The sequence below is a fragment of the Nothobranchius furzeri genome, chromosome 4 (assembly GCF_043380555.1).
Source record: "Nothobranchius furzeri strain GRZ-AD chromosome 4, NfurGRZ-RIMD1, whole genome shotgun sequence".
Lineage (NCBI taxonomy): Eukaryota > Metazoa > Chordata > Actinopteri > Cyprinodontiformes > Nothobranchiidae > Nothobranchius > Nothobranchius furzeri.
In genome coordinates, this window is record NC_091744.1 from 71062160 (window position 1) to 71085754 (window position 23595).

A 23595-nucleotide genomic window follows, 5' to 3' on the forward strand; every position below is an offset into this window, starting at 1 on the left:
AGTTTTTCATAATGTTGAGGGCTCTGATCTTTGAAGAAAGGCGAGAAGCACCAGCAGCTAAAAGAGATGGACTCATAGTGCTGCGTGTTTACAGAACAGATTACTGTTAGTCAGAGGGCCTAATCTCTCTGTGAGGTTTAGTCTTCTGGGGGCACGATGTGTGTGTAGGAGTGGGAGATACCAGAACGTGGGGGTTCCTATGTGTGAAAGCGTATGCAAGGGTGGTGTGTGTGTGTGTGTGTGTGTGTGTGTGTGTGTGTGTGTGGGTGGGTGGGGTATTAGGCAAGACTGCATGGTGTGGAGGGGTCCCAGAAGTTCAAATATTGAAGGTTCCTAACCTCTCCAATCCTTCACACCAAGAGGGTAATCACAGTGTCAATCCTTTCAGAGTGACTCCCACAGGACTCCACTGCACCGAGGCCAGTGTTTACTCAAGGCATGTTGCTGTACTGGCGTGCTGAAAAGAGCCTGGTGATAGAAAAGATTTCCTCAGATCAAGGAGATCAAGGACTCAGAGCTGAGCTGAGCTGAGAAAGTAGCTGCGTCCAGCTTCTAGGAAAACTTTCTACGATGCGAGCCCTGGACACAGGGAGTCCGTGACCAACTAGTCAAAACAAAGCATCTGTTTTAAATGTTTATAGACAGCACGCATTAAGTAAGAGTCAAAAGTAAGCTACCGTGATGTGATGGTTGAGCAAGAGGCATTCCACGTGCCCTCATAAGGGATCTAATCTTCTATTGCCTATGGCATACGCTTCAGCCTGAGTTCATGTTCATGAAGATGTTCGCTCATGTGGAAATTAAGCAAAACTGTAGCTTATGAGGATTTCTTCAGAGATGGATGGGAAAGAAAACGTTTCAGTGAAACTACCAATTTAAACAATGGATAATTAGCAAACAGTCTCTTTTTTTTAATCAGCAAGTGCAGTTGAGTGTATTCATCCCAAACAGGCATGTGTTGAGTTTTTTTCTCCTGAGCAGGAGCCTTGCACTTGTCTGCAAAGAATGAGTTTGGCATTGTGATCCTACTGAAACATGTACAGTAACCCAATGCTAGTCGATGCATACTCAAATGTACAAGTTGCGTGCCCATTGGGTATTTTAATCGTTTTGTGTTTGTTTTTCTTGTCTTGTTCTTGGCCAGAATTGCAGCAGGCTGGCAGCGTGTCTCTGTTTCCGAGCCCAGCCGATGGCCTGCACTCCCACTCGCTGCTGTTGGACGAGGAGAGAGGACGTCTTTTGTTGGGAGCCAGGGATCACATCTATCTGCTTGACCCTAACAATCTGGCCAAAGCTCCTAGAAAGGTAATGATAGGAATGCGTGCTGGTGCACATGAAAATCTGTGGAAAAACTCAGATACAACTAGCAAGAAAATAAAGAAAGATCTCAGGTTTGATTCTGCCCTGGCCATTCACTCATATTGAGAGTAAACGTCAGGGTGTTTATAGAGGGTCTCTGCAAAATTTGACAGTGGGAGAAGTTCTGGAAAATATTCAAGCAAGAGCTCTTTGTACACATTACCTCACCCACTGCTCAAATGAGACTTATGCTTGGAGACACTTAAGACATCTTAACCTCAGTTTTTCATTGCGGGCAGCAACATTAAGCCGTCATTTAGCTTAATCTTATGACACGTATACTTCTGCTGCCATTAAGTGGGGTGACGCAAGGTATTTTTTCATTACAATGTTGCCAAAAGGCTCTCAGACATGTTTTGTTTTAGAGAAGCGCTCACCTTTCAGTCAGCAGCAGTCTGAATCCGTCTGTCTGCTAAAGGTCAGGGCCATCGTCTTGGAGGGCACACTCTCACACACACACGCATTTAGACAATTGCATACATAAACATTTGCAAAGCGCACACTCTCCGCTACACATTCACACAGACAGATGCATTTGGATTGGTGCCATATGTTTAAGTTTGTAGATGCAAGTGTTTATGCAGCTGAGGCTGATCCATCAGCGTGGAGACTGTTTATTTGATCTTTATCAAGTCGTCTGATAGTCCTGCTTCTCAGAGCGTTGCCTCTTGGCTCGTCGATACCAATGCCAAAAGAGATGTTCAACAAAAGAAGGACTCCGTTGGACTTTCAAAGCTGCCCTTGACAGTGAACATGATTCAAGTTTGTGCAAACCTGGTGTTAATGAGAGCAGGCAAACCTGGAATGGCAACAGCAGCCACTAAACTACAAGCGTGATAACGTTCCAGGTGTTTCTACCTCAGTTTTCAGGAGGTAGCTGCTGGGTTGTAAAGCTTTTATAACAGTTTTGGAACAAGTCCATATGCTGTTGCACATCCTGGTCACTCCTCATTTAAAACTGCATTGTAAAACTTTTTTGAAACACGAGCGCTCTTCTCATCGTACTGGTGTGTTCCGTATGAATTCCTCTGCTGTGAATATGTGTGGCGATAGCTCTCCGTGGTAGGGTTTAGCAGAAGTAACACACTAAGCAGATAAGCTTGTTATATCACATGTATGAACATGGTGCAACACACTGACGGGACACGGGATAAAGTGCTCCCTCTCGTACCAGTACCCACATATGTCTGACTATACCGACTGTATAGATTTGCATCCAACAGGGGTCTAATTGTACATCCTTTTACTTAGCTCCTGTTTTATTTATTTATAAAAATATGTTTTGCATAATATTGGTGGTTTCTCTGTCTGCAGGCTTAAATGACAAAAATGAAACATCTGTTGGGCTTGAACCTGTCTGGGGAGTCTGCTCTTGTTTTAAGCCTTAAAAAGCCACTAAAAAGGCTTCTGAAGAATCTTGGGTTGCACTCAGACTGATATCGGGTCAAGGGGTCAAGAGTTTTCCCCAGTGGAGCCTTTTAACAAGATCCATAAAATCTTAGATTTTATTCTATAACGCACAAGTAATTAGTGTAAAGAAACTAAGAGAGGGCAGGTCATTCTCTCTTCCTTCTGATCTAGTGTATTTTGATAGCGTTGTATATTTTAAACACTATCATGTTCTGCTTTGTTGCTTACAAACCTACATAAATGAACAAGAATCAACTGTTATAAACAGATATGTTTACAGAATACTGTTATTTTAAATAGATATTTTTATTGATTGTGATACTCATGTTTTTATCCGTAAGAAATATTCAATCTCAGTGATGCAAAAAGCCCACTTTTATTACTTATGTATGTATTAAACAATACCTACACTACAGTGCAAGTGTGAAAGATGCTTCAAACAAAGAATGCCTTCAAAAATGGAAGTGTTGATCATGTATTTTCAATCAACATAAACAGCGAATTAACAAAATAGAATAATAGATGAAATTAATAATTGGTGTGACTACCCTTTGCCTTTAAAACTGCATCAGTTATTTTAAGTACCGCACACGGTTTTTGGCTGGGCAGGTTGTTCCAAACATCTTGGAGAACAAACAGATCTTTTGTGGATGTAGGCTTCCTCACATCCTTCTCTGTCTGGCTCCAAAGAGTCCAAACAAGTAGCTTTTGTTTGAAACTTCCAGTTTCCATTCGTACGTCCTGTCTCTTTGTAGGTCAAAGCTCATCCCTTTAGTTATGCTCCTATTAACATATTTTACTGAATGGCATAAAGGCCACATTTCCTCACTCAGCTCTCAAATGACATTATTTAAAATAATACAGATAGAAATGAATATATTCTGTCTGATAAACAGGTATTTACGTTTCTAATTGTGCTCAGTAATTTAATGGTCAATGTGTATTGTGCAGAACACATGCAGCTTGCTGCCAACACATTGTAGTCTTAGATAAAATGTCTGTTTATTTATTTATGGCTAAACTGTCATAAATAGCATGAATGTCTTTGAAATGCTGCTGTTCAATTAGCACTGGTCTTTCTCTGGATTGCTTTAAACTGAAGCCATCTGCTTTTTTCCTAAAAGGGCAACTTTTATTTTTAGCTGGCATTGAAACATTTTATAATCATATAATAACATGAATCAAGTGACTTTGACTCTGGACCTGCTTTGGATTAAATTGACTGTCTTGTATATCTTTTTGAAAGGACCTTTGTTAACTGACACCATATAAACACACCTAATTGAATCTGTCACTAGATCCACTGGCCTGCTTCAAGGGACAGAGTTGAGGCTTGTAAACTGGCTGGCAAAAATCCAAACGTGAGTATTTCTGAAAGAAAAAAAAAGAAACACACTTTTTACTTACAGTACAATTTGTAGTTTGCGTTAACACATGCCATATGTGTCTTCGTGCACATCCTGTTTAATCAGGTTGTTTATTTTCTGTCCTTGCTTGTCCCAGTTGGAATGTGCTAATTTTATCCGAGTCCTCCACAATTACAACCGAACACATGTCTATGCCTGTGGGACCGGCGCCTTCCACCCCACCTGTGCTTTCGTTCAACTCGCTGGCCACAAAGAGGTAGAGCACAAAAAGATGGGGATATTTTGTTGGGGTTTTGCGTGTTGGCTCAAACACTTTAAATCGTTATTCTGCCTTTATCCACAGGATATGGTGTTCCAGCTGCTGTCTGATACGGTGGAGTCTGGCAGGTTGAAATGTCCTTTTGATCCCTTGCAGCCGTTCTCCTCAGTCCTCACGGGTAAACTTGAACAATGATTGAGAGTTTTATTGCTACTGAGCACCATCTTCCTGTGAGGAAATGTTTCCCCTCCACACAATTGTTTGTGAGAATGAATTTTGTTTTCCAAGAACTCCTTCCCTGATAGTTTTGGTACGCAATTAAGTAGATGAGCTGAGATTTCATAGAGAACAACAAATGCGTTTGGCAGACAGTCATGAACAACATGTGGTTTTAAGCTCCTCTGCCATATGTTACTTATTCTGCCGGGCCTATTTGCACTTGCTCAGGTTAAGATTTTAACTAAATGATAAAATTACTCCATTGTTGACTTTAGCTCTCAAAATACGAGGACATTTTTACTATATTTCACTTTTAGACTCAATGATGCTATGTGTCCATGTCTAATTAATTTAAAGGAATTTATTTTTTTACATTTTTCAATCATTTTCTTGAGCCAGCATGAGCTAAAATGACCATTTACTGGGAGCGGGATTCCCAGTTTGTAACTTCAGTTTCTCCGGACCGTTGACCTGAAGTCTCAGAAAGTCGCACCTGGTTAGCATTTATTGTAACGTATTTATCATGGCGGAGGCTCAGATTAAACAAACAAAAAATACATTTATCTGATGAAGAAACAAAAAGAATATCAGACAACAATAGACGTGTCAAAAAAGAGTCAACATCAGGATTTTTTATTTTATCGCGAGAGCTCAGAGATGTGATTCCTACATGTTTTAATTCAATTCAATTTCATTTATAACGCACCTTCCACAACCTTATCGGAAGCCCAAAGTGCTGAACACCATCATAAATAAAGATAAGCATAAAAACAAGTAACGATCATATGGTAACTCAAGTGATAAAAGCTATTATAAAAGAAAGTAAAATAATCAATTAACAAATGACAAGAATAAGAACAAATGAAACACATTAAAATATTTTAGATTGTAAACAGCTGATTTGTTTTATTTAGTGATGAACCGCTCCTGTAGACACTAAGAAAGGCTGAAGAGACATTTCAGCTGTTAGATTAACCCCGGCTTTCCACGGGAGCCGTCAGCAGCACGTTACTGCAGCAGCACGTCATAGCTGCTGATAGGAACCGCTATGGTCAACAGAACCTTTTCCACCGGAGCCGCCGGCAGCCATCAGCAGCGCGAGTCGGCCGCGTCTCAGGAGCAGCATGTCGCGGCCTTTACGCGCCGGTTCTATTTTCTACGCGCGACGCCTCTGAAACGGGTCAAGTTCGACATTTTTGGGGAAGGAAAGACAGGAAATTGGATGCGGAAACGGAGCGAAGCTCCCGAGATTTTCAGAATAAAGAACGTACTGCTTTCCGGTTGCTTTACTTTTAAAAAAGGTTACTAACTGTGCGGCCCCGTGAGAAGTTATCACCTAGCTAGCGGTCTCCTTTGTTTTTCAGGTCCGTATTGGCGATTATAAAACGGACAGAACATAAAACACAAACCATGTTGTAGTTTTCTCCTGCTTGTTGTTGTGTTTACTGACGAAGTCACTCGTGTGACTTCGTGCTCGGTCGGTGACAGCTGCTCCCCTGCTGCTTCGCGCCTCGTGGGAAGGGCCAAGCAGCAGCTTACGCGAGCGAGACGTGCTGCTGCAGTAACGTGCTGCTGGCGGCTCCGGTGGAAACCCGGGGTTAGGCGTAAAAACGCAAACGCACTGCGAGGAAGGGAGTTTCATTATCATCTTTATCACAGTGAAATAAAAAGGACACTAAGGGGGTGCTAAAAGCAATGAAAACTGCAAAGTTTCCCTTTGACACATATTTCCAGATGAGTACCTGTATGCCGGGACATCTTCAGACTTCCTGGGGAAGGACTCTACGTTCACACGCTCCCTAGGACCTCCGCCTGACCAGCACTACATTCGCACAGACATCTCCGAAGATTACTGGATCAACGGTAAACACACGCTCTTTAAACCCATCACCACGCTGAGTGCACTCAAAACTTGTTATTGCTTTTTTTTTTGGTTAGTTTTCACAAACCTTCCGGCCTCTACCAACACAAAGAGGCTGCTTATGCCCTTGGGATAGTTATTGGCATTCCGGAGAAGAGAATACAGTCCACTTGTTCATTTAGCTGGGACTTTTATTTGAATGCCATCGCTGAGCAGTGGCCACACCCACTGGGGAATTTAAAGTGTGCCACAAAGTTCACAGCCCCCCTACCACACACACACACACACACACACACACACACACACACACACACACACACACACACACACACACACACGCACGCACTTGCACACGCACACACACGCACACACACACACAAGCATGCAGAGTCATAACTGAGTGGGGAGCCCTCTCTATGCATGCATCTTCAGTGGAGTGTTTTAAAGCCGCTGACAGGCTGCTGAGTATCAACAGTTGTCTCCAAGATCTAAATCCTTGCACATGGTCTTCACATTTCACAACTACATGGTCAAAGATGTTTGGAGTAATTTTGACTGTCTCTGTCTCAGTAAGTGTAAACACTGTGTGTTGGTGTAGGGCAGGCAGACGACGCATCATTCCCCTCTGGGTCTCTTTTCCTGCGAGCCTGTGGAACGTCTTTTGAGCTGCATGACTAACAATGACCTTCAGTCGAGTGTGTTAGCGGTAGTTTATTAAGCTGTTCCAGTTGGGGAATAACCCTCTGGTTTCTTGGCTGGGCTTTTGGAGGTTGAGCTAATGTTGATGTAATGTCACAGCAACTTTAGAGTATTTGGATTGGTTCCCTTCTGAATCAAGACACAGTTGGAAAAGTTTTTTGTTCTTTTCTTCTTTATTGCCGTATTCTTTTGGTTGTGTTTACCCCATGTTAGTGATAATTGTTATTTTGAGAAAAGTAATATTGTTTATTCTTTAAAAATTATACCAAATTGCCACAATTTAAACTGTTTCCAATGCATTTGTTGAACAACCTTTTTTCTCTCATACTGTAGATTGTGGCCATGCAACAATGTTTTACATGAATCAAAAAGACATTTTTCTTTATGTTGCAGGAATACTGAAGTCAAAGGTTTCTACAGGATGTTCAATGTTTGTAGGGAATCAGATATTAGAGTAAGATATGAAAATAAAATTCTATTCTAAATTACCTAGCAAATCAGGTTTAATAATCAATGCAGATGGAAGCGGCCACTCTTTTTCTTTGGAAGCTGGAGTTTTGTTAAAGGTGTGGAACACTGAAAAACCATCATTATTTCTGATTATAATCGGCCACTCTGAGGTTTTCATGCCGACTGAACATGAAAATAGTCTCCTACACCTATCTCCTGCATTAGCTTCTGATAGAAAATAGACGGTGAAACTATGATTTGAAAAGCCTGACAGATCTACGTCACACTGTCACTTTTAACTCATGGACTCACTCACCTTGACTCGCGACAGCGAAGGCTGTTGTTTTATCATTCAGGAAACAGCAGATACCGTTTCAGCTAGTAAAAGCTAACTGTTAGCATTAGCAACTCCATCACATGGCAGAACTCCTTCAGGCTTGTGATATTTGTGAAGATGAAGCATCAACGTTGCAAAACAAACAGAGTCAGTGTTAGAGTTGTGTTGCTGTTAGCCAGTCAAAGGCAAGATGTCCGTCCAAATATCAGGACATAAGACTCCAAATCCTGTCGTCTGAAGTTACTTTTTCCTCCTGCTGACTTGTACTTCCTGTTTACGGTGCATCTGAATTTTGTTTCCCCAGGGTACAACTATGCGGCATTTGTTCCAACCAGAGACCACTGCAAATAAATTAAATAAATGTGTGAACCACACCTTTAAAGTTAACTAAAACAGGCTGGCCTAGCATGGCTTACGGTACAGCAAATGTACACAGACTTTTTACTTTCAGTGAGCTACAAGAAGACTTATTTTCATTTCAAAACCTACACATTCTAGGTTTTATTTCTTTGTTATAGTAAAATTGAATCACTTGCAATCATAATCAAAATCACAGATCCTTCAAATCCTTTCAAGTATTTAAGCATTGTTCATGCAGCCAGACTGGTTTAAAATCATTAAAAAAAATTTTTTTTTGATTTAGTGAAAAGAAGCAATAATTACCTACACCTAGTAAATACAGTTTGCTGTTGTGTTAAAGCCCCCGTTAGATTCTGGTTCATAGTGAAACCATTACTGAATTGTTCTGAATACTCCTCTTTTGTTTCCTTAGAGGCCAAGTTCATTTCTGCTCACCCCATCGCCGACACGTACAATCCAGACGATGATAAGATATACCTTTTCTTCCGCGAGGCGTCGTGGGAGGGCAACGACAAGAGCATCCTCTCCCGAGTGGCTCGTGTGTGCAAGGTGAGATATTACACAAGAATGGTGTGGACAGTGGGAGGCACGCCGAGGCACAAGAGGTAGAGGCTACAAATGGAGGGAGAGGAAAGTGATGGATGGTAGCTAAAACCCAGGATGTATGATTTAATATAGGTATAGCAGACATGTAGAGTGCAACACGTCTTCCATTACATGAGGGGGGTGCTGTAAGGGTCTAATCAGATAAAGATCTTTGTGCTAGCCTCTGCAAAGGTGTTTGTTGTTCCGTAGTGAGGCCATACTAATAGAATTAACCTTTTCTGGCCTATACAGAGTTTGCTCAAAGGCACATGTACACACACTTCTTCTATGTCACAACCCCCCCCCCCCCCCCCCCCTTTTTTTTTAAAGAATCAAAGAATCCGTGTACGGTTTCTTCTAGATGTCATCAAATAGTGTTTTGTTGTCACACATTTCAAGTTTCATCAACATTTTTACTTTGAAACAGTATCATATAATCAGAATCGGGTCGACATAAGAAGTTGCCTCACATTAAGACAGATGGCCAAAGCTGCTGAGGCTTTCTGCTCCTATGGGGCAAAAGTGAAAAGGTCATAATCTAAAGTATCATTTCCACATTTGCTAACCTCAAATTCACTTGAAAGATTTAGATAATTCCTTTTTTTCGAGACGGTTATAAACGGGTTTCAATAACTTTAATATTTAAGTTTCTGACTAATTCTATTTGTCAGCTTGTCGAAATAACTATAAGCAGATATTTCTAATCTGGCTCCTCAGTAAACTATAACTTAATTGTTTTCTGATGTTAATCTATCTCTGTTTTGAGATCATTATGATTGTATGACTTTGTTTTATTTTGTTTTAATTTATGTGAAGCACTTTGTCATTCTATGTCTGTGATAAGTGCTATATGAATAAAATTAACTTACATATTTATGTACTAAACCACACACTGTGCTGTTAGACACTCTGAATGGAACCAACTAACACAGCAGATTGCTGCTAGCATTCAGAGATCTATCGCTAAATTCTAAAAGAAACCATTTCAGCATGTTTATAACTTCAGAGTAAGCCGTAAAGCGGGCTCCTCTTAATTAAAACCCTGCTTTTTCTCCTTTCTTGCAATCATCTCTTTCTCTCCTGCACTTTGTATTTTTTCATCACTTTTGTTATTGCTGAGTGTTTTTTCCTCTCTTGTGAGAAGAATTAGCTGAGCACTCTTAAGACTGGTTCTCTTGGAAGATTGGCATCATTTGAAGCTTCATTTGTAAGTGCTTACATCTTCGTAGGGGTCTCTGAAACACTTAAGCAGGCTTTTGAGTTTGTTGACCCCCAATGCTCTTCACTCATATAGCAAATTGGCTAAGTTTAACAAGAGGGTGCTGCAAAGCACTACTTGAACTCTCTTTAAAGGGTTCAGTCAAAGATCTCAAATTTAAATTGGCAGTTCATAGTTTAAAGTAAAACAGAGATTGGTACGCATAAAATATCACTTAAACAAGCAGCACCATTGTTCTTATTGTTTTTCCTGTTCTCCTTTGAACCATTCCTGCATTTTAGGAGACTCACTACAGTTTTTCTACGAAACCCCAATTACAATTCAGTCTTCTTTACTTCTCTCTTTCTCCTTGTATTCAATATTTAGCAAGTCACACAACAATGCAACAATGCTGCTGTTTTTCTATGGTAGCATAATCTTCCCATATGGTTTGCATTTCATGACATCTTCAGGTCTCTGTGTCAGGCATCAAACGATAAAAAAACGTATCAGGTTTCATTCAAAACCCATCAGACTTCTAATTAAACAGCATCAGACCAAAAAGGTCTCAGGAAACAAAATCTGTCAAACTGAAAGGTCTTAGACAAAAAGGTCTCAAGAAAAAAAATCTATCAAAGAAAAAAGTATCAGAAATAACTATCTCAAGGTCTCAGGAAATACTTTGACAGACTAAAAGGTCTCAGGAAAATGTATGTCAGGAAAAAAAAAGATCTTAGGAAAAAGTGTCAGACAAAAAGGTCTCAGGGAAAACTGTCAAAGGCAAAAGACTTTCTGACACTTTTTCCTGAGACATTTTTGTCGGACAAACTTTTTCTGAGACATTTTTGTCTGATGCCATTTAGTCAGACATCTGATGGGTTTTTGAATGGAACCTGATGTTTGTTCCTCTATGGTTTGATGTCTGACACCCGCGACCTGAGGATGTACATCATACTCCCACATTAAATTCTAATTACTTGCAGATATTGTTCAGAATATGACTGTGTGACATTAGCTAATGCATTTGCAGCATCAACCCATCAGAAATATTTAACAGCATCAGAAATGTTCACAAGAAACATAAATTGAAAACAGTGTAGCACTGTTCATAGCAACAGCAAATCTTGCAACGCTAACAATCATAGTAGCATAAGGAAACTGCAAGTTAGCTCTTGTACCATTAGGTATGCTAACTGAAAATAAGGCTAACATTTTGCCACAGCTGGTAATTTAAAGTAAATGTAAAGTAAATTCCCTTCTTCAAGAAGAGTTTTGTTAACAGAGCACATTTTAACATGAACACGTTGCAGTGATCAGGCATTAGACGTGTCACATCTAAAACAGCCTGGTCAGAAGCATAGAATCTTTCTCAATGTCAAGGCACCTGGCGCTTTGATTACAAGGACACTGTCCTTCCTTGGTCATAGAAAATAGTTAAATGAAACAAACTTGTGTCACGTGACCATGGCTTCTGCAGTGGTCATGTAGAGTGACTTGACACTGGAGATAACATTATATTTCATACGTATAAGTTTCAATAAAAATATATAACGAGACTTTAACTTTTAAAAGTGTGTATATATTGGTTAAAAAAATGTATGCGAGTTACTACCTGCTAGCCACTGAAACAGCAACTACTAAGCAACTAACCAACCATGCATAACTTCTGTGGATCTACAAAGAAACATTTCAGATATCAGCCTGATAGCTACAATTAGTTGACTTACATTTAAACTTGAAAATTGCCCCCGAAGTCGCTGCCGGCTTCTGGTCCGCCATCCTTTTGAAAATACTGCGGTGTATTCGGGGAAATTTTTGACCAAGGCTAGGCTACAAGACACCTCCCATGTATCCTTGCTCAGCTAGCTAAACGGCTAACAAACGGGGAACAGATGCCTCAGTAGAACATGAACATTGGAACACGCCTTGGCTGTTCTTGATGACGGATCTCCTAGGCAACCGGGGTAGGACCAAGACATCAAGGCAAGGCTCCTTGGCATTAGGAAACACCCCTGGTCTACTCAGCATTTTTGACAAGACGTGTTCTATTGATTGTTCTATGACCTCTATTTTGGCAGATCATAGACGTGTTTGAACCCATCAGCTGCAGTCGTGTTTGTTGTCTTCTCATGCACAAGTTCAATAAATGAACTAGATATGGACAAACTGTTATAGATAGTCTCATGGCTATGGCGGTTTCTGACTGTGTGCATGTGTTTCAGAATGATGTTGGTGGACGCAGGAGTCTGACCAATAAATGGACAACCTTCCTCAAAGCCAGGCTAGTGTGTTCCATTCCCGGACCAGATGGTGTGAACACGCACTTTGACGAGCTCCGTAAGTGTGTGTGAGATTAAAAAGAGATTTACGCCAACAAGCAAGCTTTTATCTTTCAGTTGTGTGAGCAATTTATCAGAGGACTGACTTGCATTAGCGCAACAATTCCAGGATTCGGTCTTGGATTCATGAAAAACAGTAAGTAAATTAACCTTTACATTTCCCCATTTCATTGTTATAGAGGACATCTTCCTGCTCCCTACCACAGATGACAAAAACCCTGTTGTGTATGCAGTCTTCACAACTTCCAGGTAATTCTGTTTTCATCTCACCAACTGTGGGCTCCCTCTTTACCCCTTAACTTAACTAGATTTGTTGTTTTTGCCCTCCTTCAAGCTCCATTTTCCGTGGCTCAGCAGTGTGTGTCTACAGCATGGCAGACATTAGGGCTGTGTTTAATGGACCCTACGCTCACAAAGAGGGGCCTGACCACAGATGGGTCGAATATGATGGAAGAATACCTTATCCTCGCCCTGGAACGGTAGGGAGAACTTCATGGAGAACACATAACATATAATAGCCCTGCATTTTACCTATAGCTGCAAATTATGTTTAGAGAAATTAGGAAAAAAATACACAACTTTCTTCCAAATTGTAAAATAATAAACATGCTTCATAGAAAAGTGGAGGATTAAAGAAAGGAATGCTGAAGAAGCTGCGGGGTATGCTATCATCTGCACATGCAGCCTCATTACAGATGACCTAATCGTAGCTTTAAAGTGGTTGCATGCCATGTTAATCAGATTCTTGTTGAATTTGTTTGAAAAACTTCAATCAAGCCAGCTAAGAGGATGCATTGAAGACTTGGCTCTGTATAAATCTCAGGTGGACAGCTGAGTGACTCTTTACTTTGACTTATTATAAACACAGAAAGTAGGAGGTGCAGGAGTAACACACATGGTTCAAATTTTCTTTGCTGCCTGCAATTCATACTTTTACCACAAGAAGGAGCCACATACCTGTCAGATTATAAAGTCAAGAGATGAGCTGCTGAAATTATAGAACCTAACTTACATACCATTACAAGAAATTCTTGTTTCTTAGTGCCCCAGTAAAACTTATGATCCAAGAATCACGTCCACCAAAGACTTCCCAGACGATGTCATCAGCTTCATTCGATTCCACCCTCTGATGCACCGCTCTGTGCACCCCCTGACTGGCCGTCCCGTCTTCACACGCGTCAGAGTGGATTATACCCTGACCCACATTGTGGTGGACAAAGTAATGGCAGATGATGGACAATATGAGGTTATGTTTCTGGGGACAGGTAGGACACTTCTCAGTACTCATTTAACTTGAAGTCTTCTTCTTGAACACTAAAGGGCAGTAGAGTCACCCGTATTCTGAAAGAGGCTTTAAATGATTGTTGTTGGTCATGGAAATGGATTTGAACTTTAAAAGCTCTTTAGGTGTTTGCAGATTCACATTTAGTGAAAATATTTGTTCATTTGTGTTTCTGCTGCAGATGCTGGCTCAGTTCTGAAGGTGGTGAGCATCACTCAAGAGAACTGGTCCACAGAGGAAGTAATTCTGGAGGAGCTTCAGGTTTTCCAGGTGATCATCTCAACACAACCGGACACACAATACACACAGTTATTCTGCTTCCCAGTAGATTAAATTCTGTGGCTCTTGGTGGGGTAGCTGACTCATCAAACCGTAAAATACTCATCATGCTTTTTTGATGCAAAGTTTGCATTATTTAGTTGTTTTACTTCAAATAATAATCCAGACATTTCACTTGTTGACAGGTTTCTTCCCCTATCCTCACTCTGGAGATTTCTTCCAAACAGGTTTGTTCTCTCTGCTCTTATTGTTCCTGTGATTGGTTGTGTCTGCACAAAATCTGAGTTTCTTTCCCCTCATACAGCTTGTCTTGTGACGCTTGCCTGATGTGTCACAAGACATCCTGATTTATTAAACCTTTGCTCACACACGTGCTCAGATTCACTCCTCATCTTTAGCTGTCCTCATTCTCTTGCCTTTCCATCTCATTAACTTGAGGTCATGGGTGTCAGTAGACACTTCAGCCCCAATCACAGCTCCCATTAAGCTCCAGCATTGTTCGACTTGCATGTCCTTCTTGTCTGCTTCTTGGTGTTTACAGACTAGTCAGACCAGGTCATCTAAGTTGCAATATACAATATTCAACAAATCAGGAAGCCTGTGAAACAGAATCATGGTGATGTTTCGACACTTGGAACAAACCATTATGAGCCAGAAATGGCTTTAATTTCCACCTTTTTTCTGTAGCTTTAAAGAAAGTAATTTTAAGAATCAGTAATTGAAGAAAGTGTTATTTATGCCATTTTATGAAAGTAACTAAATGGTAGAAATGTAATGTGTGCCCATGTTATGGTTCTGATCACCCTAATGTCCTTTAATAACAGATATACTTCCTAATCTAAAGTATTGTTGTTTGTTACCATAGCAGCAGCTGTATGTGGGATCCAGAGAAGGATTAGCTCAGGTCTCTCTCAGCAGATGTCACCTGCACGGTCAAGCCTGTGCTGAATGCTGTCTGGCCCGCGATCCATACTGTGGCTGGGATGGACACACATGCTCACGATACATCCCTGCCTCTAAGAGGTTGGTCATAAATGAACTGCTTTTAGAGCCCCTCCCCCCCATTTTTAAATGATCTACTGTATAAAACCCACTTCATCACCTCAAGAGGAAAACACACACAGAAGCCCATACAATACTTGAATTTGTATCACACAGTGGGTACAGAAAGTATTCAGACCCCCATCAATTTTTCGCTCTTAGTTATTTTGCAGCCATTTGCTAAAATCAATGAAATTAATTTTCCTCATGTACACACAGCACCTCATATTGACAGAAAAACACTGAATTTTAGAAATGTATGCAGTTATTAAAAAAAAAAACTACTGAAATATCACATGGTCCTAAGTATTCAGAGCCTTTGCTGTGACATATATTTAACTCAGGTGTCTTCTGTTTCTTCTGATCATCCTTGAGAGGGCCCTACACCTTCCTTTGTGTCCAACTGTGTTTGATTATACTGATTGGACCTGATTAGGAAAGACACACACCTGTCTATTTGACCTTACAGCTCACAATGCATGTCAGAAGTGAGTATCGTGAGGTCAAAGGAACTGCCTGAAGAGCTCAGATACAGTATTGTAGCAAGGCACAGATCTGGCCAGGGTTACAACATAATCTCTGCTGCATTTAAGGTTCCTAAGAGCACAGTGGCCTCCATAGTTCTTAAATAGAAGATGTTTGGAATGACCTGGGGCCTCTTTTATCAAGCTTGCTTACGCACAAATCGGGGCCGGAAAACTGCGTAAGCAACTTTCCACGCAAATTTTGTGAGTTATGAAAGAAAACTTAGCAGAGAAATGTGCACAACTTTCAGTTGACTAAGGATCTGGCTTACGCACATTTTGGACATGGAGAGCACCTGCAGTGCTGCTGCTGAGAAGGATAAAATTTTGAATTTCAGCAGCATTATCACTTGTACTGCTTCATTTTCACACACAAAACACCCCCCCCCCCCCCCCCCACACACACACACACACACAGAATATCAGCAGGGGGACAGATTGAGACAGAATGTCATGTGTCTGTGACAGTGTGAGCGTTCTGTCACTCTGACCCGATTGACCATGCAACCTGGCTAATTGGTCAAGGGAGATCTCTGTTTGGGTGACTGGTTAGCGTGCGTGACTTTCATCCGGGATTCTGGGGATCGACTCCCAATCGGACCACCTTTTTTACATCCACCACAGATCTCTCTGAAGAACTCAGCATTGACGACTTCAGCAACTCTGCGCCACTCCATGGATTTTCTCTTATTTGTTTTGCAAAAGCACTTCCTTTCATTTCTCCACCTCATCCACAAGTACATCAATTTCTGCTTGTGAAATAGCGCTTCCTTGATCTACGGTCTTGAGCGAAATGCTGCAACAAGCCGGCTTATGCATATGCATGAGGCACTTTGCATTGACCATTTATGGCAGAAAGTGGGCGTGTTGAGAGCGGGATGTGACTAACAAGCAGCTGAGAACCTTTCTAGATAGTTTCTGATTTATGAAGCAGAGACTGCGTGCAGCTGTGCGTACTCCATGTTTGATAGATCACAAACCTACTTGGCGTAAGTAAATTATTTTTGCTGAGCTTAAGTACGGTTTTAGTAAGGATTCTACACAATGTTTGATAAATGAGACCCCATAACGTTCCCCAGAGCAGGTCGTCGGGCTAAACTCAGCTGGTGAGAGAGGTGAAGAAGAACCCAAATATCGCTGTGGCTGAGCTCCAGAGATGCAGTCAGGAGATGGGAGAAAGTCGTAAAAAGTCAACCATCACAGCCTTTATGGCAGAGTGACCCGTTGGAGGCCTCTCAGTGCACGCATGGAGTTTGCTAAAAGACACCTGAAGGTATCCTGGCCAGCCATCCCATTGCTTCCTTATGGGAAGCAATGGTCCTGGTAACGCTCCGATTGAAATAACCCCACCCCCTCAGAATTCTGACTAAGCCAATCAGCGCTGAGCAGCATACGCCTCACACCGCAACACTCAGTTTCTCATAAACAACAAAGATTACTTGCTCGATTAGTCCAGCTGTTGTTCAGACACCTCCAGTGTGTTGCCCTGGGGGTTTAAAAGCTGTGTGTGCTGTTGCTTTTCATGATTTAGGTCTCTTTGCTTTCACCCTTGTATCTACAGCATCAGTACCCTACAGCAATAGGTCAAACTGCCATACTATTAGACAGTGGGGGTGTTGTTTTTGTTTGGATGTTATCAGAGGCCCTGCTTTAGGTCTGCTGCGCTCTTTGAAAGGAGATCTTCTGTGAATGTGCGCTACAGATGTCCTATCACACCAAACCAAAAGGAAGTGGAGGAAGAAATCAATACAAACTAAAAAGGAAATGGAGTCAGTAACACCACAGAGAGGGTCACATAAACATGCATCTGTTGTCTTCTTCTCAGTTCATGTCCTCTGTGGCATTTTAGTAATACAAGAATTTCATTTTACAATAGTTAAATGTAAAAAATATTTAGGAAAATGTTTTGTCTAAAAGGACACAAGAAAAGAGTAGATGTCCATTTAATAGGATGTCTTAAAAATGCAACTTACAAGTTTAACAATTATGGACAAAAACTCAAGATACTTAATATTTATAAAAAATATACTTTACTGTATTTTTGGTTGAAATAAGTGTACAATGAAACCTTTGGAAATTACTAATGTGTAAAAAATAAGCTAATAACTATATGTGATTCATGTTTCAGTTAACTGGTGATAAAACAAGGATTAAAAAAAAAACAAAAATGTGATGCAAATCAGACCAACAAAAACATGATACCAAAAACTTTTATTAACAAAAAAGGGTTGTTTTCAGATTAGCTTTCATTGAGGAAATATGATATTTTGTGATCGACTTAGATTAACCCTTTCCTCAGCCCAACATTAAATGGAAGTCACAATCATGTTGGACACATCTTAGTGCATCAATGTCAAAAACACACAAAACTCCTCATGTTTGATAAAGAATTAACTGGGTAAGGAACAGCTGATCAATTAAAATGATTATGTGATTATCAGCAAGTGTGATAATGAAAACCATGCATATGTCTGATTTCTGGTGTGTGTGTGTGTGTGTGTGTGTGTGTGTGTGTGTGTGTGTGTGTGTGTGTGTGTGTGTGTGTGTGTGTGTGTGTGTGTGTGTGTTACAGGCGAGCCAGAAGACAGGACATTAAACGAGGTGATCCTGCTATTCTGTGCTGGGGGACAGAAAACAGTAGGTGGACTACATGCCGTTTAAAACGTTGATCTTCTGTCTGTCTCACGGTGGAGCGAGCCGCGTGCGGAAACTGCTGAAAATACCTTTGCTAGAACCACAGATCAGATTATTCGTGTTTCCTTCAGGTCTTGGTGGAGGTCGAGTAGAGGAGAAGGTTCTCTTCGGAGTTCAGAACAACTCCACCTTCCTTGAATGTGTCCCCAAATCTCCACAAGCCCAAATCCGATGGTACGTCCAAAATCCTGGATCTGAACATAGGGACGAGGTCAGTGCTGCCAATCCCTTTACACACACACACACACACACACTCTCTCTCTCTCTCTCTCTCTCTCTCTCTCTCTCTCTCTCTCTCTCTCTCTCTCTCTCTCTCTCTCTCTCTCTCTCTCTCTCTCTCTCTCTCTCTCTCTCTCTCTCTCTCTCTCTCTCTCTCTCTCTCTCTCTCTCTCTCTCTCTCTCTCTCTCTCTCTCTCTCTCTCTCTCTCTCTCTCTCTCTCTCTCTCTCTCTCTCTCTCTCAAGGTTTTACCCAGTCTTTTGTTTATTGCCTGAAGGTTAACGTTATTTCTGCTTTGCTTTGGATCTACCTTAAGATTTTTCTCTCAGTCTGACAGACCCAAAAGCTACAGAGCCAAAACAATTATTTCTTACATAAGAACACCAACATGCCAAAAATACCACACACAGTTTCAGCCTCCTTGGCCCTGAGGTCAGCTACAAATCTTACGACTCCCCGTGTTGTCGATGTTTTTGGGAGTTCACGACTTTCTGCCAATTTAAGCAGCTCTCTTGTCTTTGAGGGAGGTAGGGAATGACTAAACCAGACATATAAAAGTGATCATGTTGGGGCAGAATTGTTCCCGGAGGGGATTTTGTTTACTCAACATTAAAGATAACCTTTTAATTTAGTAAATGTATAAATGTATTAACAAGGAAACAGGTGAGAAAGACTTATCTGAAAATTAAATGACTTAACTGGAATAAAATGACCAAAGAAAGATGCATTAAAATATAATAAAACCCATTTAAAAATATATGTACTATGCTGTTCCCACGGTGAATAACCCTCCACCAGCCTCCACACTCCATGTGCTCCCTCTTGTCACTCCTGGCTGCCGACACCGAGTTCCTTCCTCTGACCTGGAGCGAGTGTAAACACCAACAGGTGCAGAGGCCACTAAACACCCCCTGTGTTCATTAACAGACTCACTACAAAAAGCTCTGTGTTTTTATGTGATGGCTTTCTGTTTGCAATCCCCCTTCGGACAGAAATCACAACACTGCATCCCACAGGAACGGCCATTTTTTTTTTTGGAGTAATGGACACAGTGGGATGCTTTTTTTTTTTTGCTTTGTGTCTGGGCTCAGTGATATGTGACCTTTTGTACACAAAAATAAAGTGTGAACGCTTTAATCCATTGAATGATTAAATGATGGCAATAAAAATAAACAAATCTGAAGAGATCTTACTTCCTGAAAGAAGGATGACGACTGTTTCTATGGGATTTGATTTGTGAAAACACACAAATCAATAATATGCATATATTTATGCATTTTTAGTTTAATTTCTTTCAATGCAAACTGTTAAGTGTAAAAAAAAGTACAAAACACAGAGGGTGTATCTCAATGCCTTGCGAGGTGATATCTTGCGAGGCCAGGTGCCTTGTTTACCAGGACACTGTCCTTCCTTGGTCAAAGAAAATGGTTAAATGGAACAGACTTGCATCACGTGACCGCAGCTTTCAATTCAATTCAATTCAATTCAATTCAATTCAATTCAATTCAAAATTACTTTATTAATCCCAGAGGGAAATTGATTGCTGTAGTAGCTCAGAATAATAATAATAATCAAGTCATCAAAGAGTTATTGTATATTACAAAGGCTGTTGGCAGGAAGGATCTCCAGTAGCGGTCAGTGTTGCAGCGAAACTGAAGAAGCCTCTGACTGAAGACACTCTTCCGTTGTCGGACAGTCTTGTGAAGAGAATGCTCAGGGTTGTCCATAATTTTCTTGATTCTCTGGAGAATCCTTCTTTGCATGATCTCCTCCAGTGGTTCCACTGTCGTCCCCAGAGCAGAACCAGCCTTTTTTATTTGGCTGTTGAGCCGTTTCAGGTCCCTGCTTCTGACGCTACTACCCCAACATTCGATGGCTGAAGAGATTACACTCTCAACACCAGACTTGTAGATGGTCGGCAGCATTTTGCTACAGACATTGAAGGACCTAAGCGTCCTCAAGAAGTGCAGTCTGCTTTGTCCCTTCTTGTAAACGGCTTCGCTGTTCTTTCTCCAGTCCAGTCTGTTGTCCAGGTGAACTCCAAAGTATTTGTATTCCTCAAGCTGCAATTACTAACCAACTAACCAACAACAGATAACTTCTTTGGATCTATAAAAAACATTTTAAATGGTTTTTCTTACTTTTAAATTAGAAAAATTGTCCCTGAAGTAGCTGCCGGCTTCTGATCTGCCATCCTTTTGAAAATACCGCAATGTATTCTGGGTAATTTTTGACCAAGGCTAGACAACTCCCGTGTATCCTCACTTAGCTAGCTAAACGGCTAACAAACGGAGAACACACGCCTCGGTAGAATATGAACATTGGAATACGTCTTGGAGGCTCTCGATGACTTATCTCCTAGGCAACTGGGGCGGGGCCAAGACATCAATGCAAGGTTCCTTGGCATTGAGAAACACCCTGAGACTTAAAGACACCAGCAAACACCTTTCTTTCGTAAATTTAGCGCCTTAATTCTGAAAGAACAACAAATTGCTCTCTGTTTACAAGTGAGATTCAAGACCCACTCCTATGCTTTGGCTTTAGGACAATGACTCCTTTCTAAGTTTGTTTTTTTCTCCCTTCTTTTAAAAATGCTTTTAGGTTGTTTTCAGTCAGTATTCATTGACTATTTTTTATTGTTTTAAATAATTATTTTATGATTGTTGCCTGTGTAGCACTTTGGTCAGCTCACTTGCTGTGTTTAAATATGCTACATAAATAAAACAGTGCAGTATGGTATACTTTAAAAGTAATACTGGAGATTATTAATTCATTAACTCATTCACTGCCATTGACGACAAAAGTCGTCATTTTAAATCCAAACTTTGAAAATTGTTGGCAGCAAAGGGCTTTACTGATCGGGAAACGTCTGGAAGTGAATGAGTTAATTAACACGAATGTAATGAACACATGCGCCATAAACACTGAACAAAGGCGCAATGAACATGCTTAAAAAACTATTTATTAACTCATTCACTGCCATTGACGACAAAAGTCGTGATTTTAAATCCAAATTTTTAAAATTGCTGGCAGCAAAGGGCTTTACTGATCAGGAAACATCTGGCAGTGAATGAGTTAAAGTCCAAAGATGGGTTAAAACAAAAAGGCAATGAAAGACCATAAACTTAAAGAGTAATCGAATGCAGAACAGAACACATGATGTTAAACAGGTGAAACAGAGAGTAAGTGAAGGGAAACCAGGAGTCTAAGTACTTGGGAGGGTGATTACTGATTACAAACAGGTGAGCTGATTACCAGATGAGGGCCAGGTGAGAGTAGCTGAGGGGTTCAATCACTGGAAAGTTAAAACTAATTAAACTGTAAATACTAGAAAACTAATGATCAACAAACATAAACATTATGAGCTATGAGCACTTTACAAAATAGCAGATAAAAATAAAAAAAGCACATTTACGTATAGACTTTGACTGTATGTGTAATGAACACTATTTAAATGTATCTAACATTTGATTAAAGTGAACATTTTTTTCCAATCTTTTTTTAATAAAATGAAAACGAGTTTACAATGCTCAGTCACTTTTTTCTAAAACAGTTTCAGGTATTTTGCTAAAACTAAAAAAGTAGGAAATGCACTTTGAATAGCTAAAGCAATGCTGCTGGTGAATTAAAACATAGAGAAGGAATCTGTTCTTCCCCAAAAATGTTTGAGTTTCACATTTTCAACATGGGCTTCTCTTCTTACACTCATTTGATTACGTGGCTTAATAATAATAATAATAATAATAATAATAATAATTTTTATTATTATTATGTTCATAACCTTTATGGACATAATTTCTAGGCGCAGCCGTGGTGTGGAGTGTGTCGAGTTTGGTGGCAGGAGAATCTCGTCTCTGCTTTTTGTGGATGATGTGGTCCTCCTAGCTTCATCCAGCTCTGACCTTCAGCTCTTGCTGGGTAGGTTCGCGGCCGAGTGTGAAGCGGCTGGGATGAGGATCAGCACCTCCAAATCTGAGACCATGGTTCTCAACCGGGAAAAGGTGGCTTGCCAACTCCGGGTCGGGAGAGAGGTCCTACCTCAAGTGGAGGAGTTTAAGTATCTCGGGGTCTTGTTCACGAGTGAGGGTAGGAGGGATCGGGAGATCGACAGGCGGATTGGTTCGGCGTCTGCAGTGATGCGGACGCTGAGCCGATCTGTCGTGGTGAAGAGGGAGCTGAGCCAGAAAGCCAGGCTCTCGATTTACCGGTCGATCTACTTCCCAATCCTCACCTATGGTCATGAGCTTTGGGTAATGACCGAAAGAACGAGAATGCGGATACAAGCGGCCAAAATGTGTTTCCTCCGTAGGGTGGCCGGGCTCAGCCTTAGAGATAGGGCAAGGAGATCGAACATTCGGCAGGGACTCAGAGTAGAACCGCTGCTCCTCCGGATCGAAAGGAGTCATTTGAGGTGGTTTGGGCATCTGGTCAGGATGCCTCCTGGACACCTCCCCGGAGAGGTGTTTCTGGCATGTCCTGCCAGCAGGAGGCCCCCGGGTCGACCCAGGACACGTTGGAGAGGTTACATCTCCAATTTGGTCCGGGAACGCCTTGGGGTCCTGCCGGAGGAGCTGGTGGGGATGGCCGGGGAGAGGACGGTCTGGAGCTCCCTAGTTGGGATGCTGCCCCCGCGACCCGGACCCGGATAAGCGGAGGAAGACGATGACGATGATGATGATGATGATTATTATTAATAGATATTTATTATTAATAATAGTAATAGTAATAATAGTACTCCTTTGTCTGTACACCTTCCCTCACTGTGTGTAACAGGTGATGTTTTCAGTCCTATCCATCTCTCACACTCCGTTTTTCCCCCCGTCACCCCATCCCCCTCGGTCCATCTTCTTAACCCTCTTTAACTAACAGTCCCTCCCTTATCCTTTCTGACTTCCTGGCCTCGTGCTTCTGAGTTTGCTCGCTTCGTTTCTTCGTACCTTTCATGTTGTTTCCACCGGTTCCCGCTGTGTTTTCCTGCTGAGTTTAAGACTTTAATAAAGTCATCTTCCACCAGCTGTTCAAAGCACCTGCAGACCAAACATTCACTCTACTCAATCACACCCTCCTCTTATTCTGCTAGTAAAAGTCAGCTAATAAAGACGTTAGCTGGAACA

General features: G+C 41.1%; 1 protein-coding gene across 2 annotated transcripts in view; it reads left to right on the forward strand.

Annotated features, from left to right (window-relative positions):
• Positions 1-23595, forward strand: part of sema3d (sema domain, immunoglobulin domain (Ig), short basic domain, secreted, (semaphorin) 3D) — a 36856-nt gene that overhangs the window by 9643 nt on the left and 3618 nt on the right. The window contains exons 3-17 of one of the 2 annotated variants that reach the window (XM_015964629.3): positions 1145-1305; positions 4068-4130; positions 4273-4392; positions 4480-4573; positions 6349-6477; positions 8734-8870; positions 12327-12441; positions 12623-12692; positions 12778-12922; positions 13486-13708; positions 13907-13995; positions 14190-14231; positions 14870-15027; positions 18142-18206; positions 18335-18474. In XM_015964629.3, coding sequence (XP_015820115.3) covers positions 1145-1305; positions 4068-4130; positions 4273-4392; positions 4480-4573; positions 6349-6477; positions 8734-8870; positions 12327-12441; positions 12623-12692; positions 12778-12922; positions 13486-13708; positions 13907-13995; positions 14190-14231; positions 14870-15027; positions 18142-18206; positions 18335-18474 — 1751 coding nt within the window. The remainder of the gene's footprint in view (positions 1-1144; positions 1306-4067; positions 4131-4272; positions 4393-4479; positions 4574-6348; positions 6478-8733; positions 8871-12326; positions 12442-12622; positions 12693-12777; positions 12923-13485; positions 13709-13906; positions 13996-14189; positions 14232-14869; positions 15028-18141; positions 18207-18334; positions 18475-23595) is intronic. The other variant, XM_015964630.3, reaches the window with a different exon arrangement.